The 3,871-nt window shown below is 47.8% G+C and overlaps 2 protein-coding genes across 2 annotated transcripts; both read left to right on the top strand.

Moving 5' to 3' along the window:
- The first annotated feature begins 670 nt into the window (after nt 1–670).
- BJ212DRAFT_1419460 (uncharacterized protein) lies at nt 671–1,289 on the top strand. Its single transcript, XM_041337611.1, has 2 exons — nt 671–1,010; nt 1,065–1,289. Exons 1-2 carry the CDS (start codon nt 792–794, stop codon nt 1,149–1,151), a joined length of 306 nt encoding a protein of 101 aa, XP_041184805.1. The 5' UTR covers nt 671–791; the 3' UTR covers nt 1,152–1,289.
- Nucleotides 1,290–3,535: 2,246 nt separating this feature from the next.
- Nucleotides 3,536–3,796, top strand: BJ212DRAFT_1293928 (uncharacterized protein; the record flags this gene model as incomplete). Its single annotated transcript, XM_041332187.1, has 1 exon — nt 3,536–3,796. The coding sequence occupies one exon, from the start codon at nt 3,536–3,538 to the stop codon at nt 3,794–3,796; it is 261 nt and encodes an 86-aa protein (XP_041184804.1).
- Between the last annotated feature and the right edge of the window lie 75 nt (nt 3,797–3,871).

Below are 3,871 nucleotides of genomic sequence, written 5' to 3'. Positions count from 1 at the left end.
GACAGACGTGGGAGATGGTGATAAGAAATAGGGCATTATCAAACGAGCCCAGCTCAAAGATACGAATGAGAAGCTCGGGAGGAAGAATGTGAACGGGATGATGTTGGAGGTTGGAGATCGGACTACGATATAGGGAAAATGTTAGAGAAGGGCGAGCGAAATCTGAGGATTTTGCAATTGAAGGTGATGATGATGAAGGGCGACAATCGGGGCGATCGACGATTAATGAACTGCAGGATATTGACTCTGGAAAGCGCCTGGTCAGGTTATATGGTCAGGGAGACGTTAGTAATGGCATGTCGAAGGGCAGACTTACTGCAGAGGGTGAATCTTTTCCTGAATCGCGCACGTGAATGACTTCGTGAGGGTTAACTCACGACGACGAGATCGTCTGAGTATCGATGGCATGCTGCATGGTTGGGGGGAAGCACCTTAGCGATGCCACTCATTTATGGATCCAGATCATGTAACTCCTGCGACACAGGGGCTCGTTAAACCTAACATAGCTCCGGCTTCAATTGTTTCCGAGCATGAAAACAAAGAGTAGTCCGTCGGGACAAAAGAAAAGCCTGAGGCGGCAGCAGAATTGCTGTGTCCTATCCTAGCACAGGTCTTGCCATTATTATTGCTTTGTGAATGGAATGGGTCTAAATAGTCTAGCGTCACTCACTCGTAATGGAACAAGATGGGGGTCGTAACTCTGATACTGAGTAACGTGGGTCTCTTTTGTGCCCCAGATTGGCACCTTCTAACCATGACCCGCTGTCAACCCTGCCGAGAACGTCCGGGAAATGACGACTCTAGGGCTATTCTACATGATTCTTGGGCCAACGTCTAGGGCCAGTCTGGGCTGGCTTCGGGCAGTGTTCAAACACTACTCGAATGTGGTGCTCTCGAGACAGCGTACCTTCATAGTCGACGGTATGTACGGTCTTCTCCTAAGTATCAAAAGGCACACATGGTACAAAGAAATCCATAAACACACTGAACCAAATCACTCTATACATGAACTAAGTTGAATCGTAAACGTCGAGGCAGGGGAGTCGGGATATCATGGAGCTCACATGAGCGGGTGTGAGGTGCAGTGGGAGGGCTCATGTAAGACGGTACGAGAGCACACGAGAGGAGGCGCTCGATGTTTTGATCAGTGAAGGAGAACGCTCAATGCAAGTAAGAGGGCGGCAGATGCAGGAGAGTGGTAGCAGACATGAGAAGGCAGCAGGAAGGGAGGGCGGGAGGTACGATGGTGATGAGCACATTAATATTACAACTCCGCTCGAACCCAGCCGCCGAAGCAAAGTTGTCAAAACCTTCTAGTTGACCACTGGTGTTCCTTGTTCGTTCTTTTCAAGTCTTCACTAGTACTGCCACGTATTGTATAGTTGTGCATCTCTCTGGAGCAGGGATCAGACTCGGTGTCGTAATGATGCAATGATTATGTAAGTCCTGGGTGGAGCCATGTAGAGTATAACTATCATTGCGAGCACAAATCATTTATCAATCATGGCGACCAATAACTTACCTGTTGAGCTCTGGCATGTTGTTTTTTCTCTCACCAAAGTCCTCAAATTTTCCTTGAATGACCTAGCTGCACTGTGCCGGGTGTGCATTGGCTTCCATCATGCAATAGTCGACTCTTTGTACGAGTGCATCACAGTCGACAACTCTGATGTCTGCACTACCCTTGCAGAGCATCCCATCTTGCAGAGAAAGTCAAGTCATTCATCTTTACATATCCAACCACGATGGGGTATGATGGTCCTGAGGTGCACCTGGATAATTTCACATTAGCCCTCGAAAATATGACCTGCCTCTCGACACTCAAGCTTATTCATTCCCAAAAGCGCTACTCATCTGTCCTTTGATACTGTGACGCCAAACTTCGTGTTTTTCATTGCACCTATGATGTTAACCTCCAATTGCTATCCTTCCTAAACAAGCAGGATAACATCCGTGATCTCGCTATCACTGGGGAACCAAGACATCGAGATACTTACTCTGAGTTCCCTGGGATACTTTCTCCCACATCTCTGCCACATCTAACAGAAATATCTGGTTCGATCTCTCTTCTACATGCCCTTGTGCCTGGGCGCCCGGTTCAAACAGTGCGGTTCAAGGGCTGCTATGCACAATCCGCAAAATGGGGTCTTGATGAGATTGTTGGCCACTCCAGTGCCTGTCAGGAATTTGGGACTTGATCTCACAATTTGGCCCTTGTCAGTACTATATAATCCTCGTGGACTACTTCCAAACCATGTTGAGGAAATCACGCTGACGGGTTTTGCTACTGGGGTCAGCAAAACACTTTTTTAAATTTATAACATTAATATTGACTGCCACACAGCGCCCGTTCATATCTGGGGAACACGGAATGAGCCACTGGATATATGATGTACATCGCATACTGGGAAGCACACCGAGTTTGAAAAGGCTGACATTCTGGATGGAGGGAGAGCGCGAAGACGCGTGTGGATAGGCTCAGCTTCTCTTTCAGGAGTTCCATGATGAGCTGTCCCGTCTTGAGCAGGTCTCGTGCGTGATCGCTGGACCAGACATGTCAATATCATTTGACTTCTTTGATGACAAGTCGGGTTGCCTCCTAACTGGGCCTCGTGAGGATAATCAAACTCGGAGCCATCGGGCTGTGAATGACATTCGGGAGCTCATGCCACTTCCTATTTTATGTTGTTCGATGGGCGAGAAGGGCCATTGCGATAGAAAGACATTTATGTTCCTCCAGCTTGATCGCAGAGAAATGGAGGGATGGATGAGAATGATGGGAAAGTATCCAGAATTGCCCCGGCCCTGTGTAAGCACGCCGGCTTACCTGAGTTCCCATAATCAGTACATATACTGCTGAAAGCTAAGCTTTCAGTATTTCACCTTTTGGTGTAACGGTTATGCGGGCGGCAGTCTGACCATGTTACACCCTGAAGCAATGGTATTGGTCTGACTGATCATTCCATGTACTCGTTGACTCATTGTAAATTTGAGGTGTGCATGTCTATTTTCGATCCCATGGGGGACATTTTCGTATGACATTGTCTGGCTATCCTCTCAATAAAATGTGCCGAGTCCTGTGAGTGGGGTACTCCGCTTGCCTAAAAACATGAAACCTACGTCCTAAGTGTAGACTGATTCAGTTGTTGAAGTTGATAACTCGTGTGCATGAAACGTCGATGGGGGACGAAACGCTGTACAGTTACTACTGACCCAGGACTCGGTGGGAAAGCAAATTCAGGCGTGAGGACTCTAGTATTTGGTATGCGAAGGTCATAGTTATGTATGATAATTCCTGGAATCAACGCGCTCGCCTCAGTCGACGGTCCACGAACTAGGTTGGCTCTTCTGCGACAAACCAAAATCAGCAGCTGAAGTAATATTCGGGGTCCGCTCTACACCACCTACGTACTAATCGCTGCAACAAAGTTGTTTGTCGAATTCAGCAAGTACTAGATCATTCAATAACACTTGACGCAGTCGCAGTCGACCATCCAAACGAATAAGTGCTCTTAGTTGCTCCGCTTCTCGCGTCATGGACGAATCTTCCTCTCTCGATGCTCTTGCGGACACGCTCACAAGACTATCCGCGAATTCGTACAGTGTTGACCTCCATGCACAACACATTCGCCTGGCAAAGTCCATGGACGACAAGGACCAACTGTTGGTTGCTCTTGAGATGGCAGCAAACTATATGGCAACACCAGACACCATCTGGCTACCTCTTATTGACGCGAAGACTGCTGTGAGTGATACAAATACGCCAGAGGGCACACTGGAGGTGTTGGGCGTATAATCGAAGGCAGAGTCGGACTATATGTGTATGTGAGCTGCAGTATGCGTTATAAGAGATGTTAATGGGCTGCATTTA

This window comes from Suillus subaureus (genome assembly GCF_016647635.1).
Source record: "Suillus subaureus strain MN1 chromosome Unknown BJ212scaffold_596, whole genome shotgun sequence".
In the NCBI taxonomy this organism is placed as follows: domain Eukaryota; kingdom Fungi; phylum Basidiomycota; class Agaricomycetes; order Boletales; family Suillaceae; genus Suillus; species Suillus subaureus.
This window is presented reverse-complemented; position numbering and strand designations above follow the sequence as displayed.

What these genes read in the sequence shown, in the direction of transcription:
- BJ212DRAFT_1419460 (XM_041337611.1), top strand. Translation starts at nt 792, where the DNA reads ATGACGACTCTAGGGCTATTCTACATGATTCTTGGGCCAACGTCTAGG. An exon ending in CAAATCACTCTATACATGAA is followed by an intron (nt 1,011 to 1,064) that starts CTAAGTTGAATC and finishes CATGGAGCTCAC; the next exon opens with ATGAGCGGGTGTGAGGTGCA.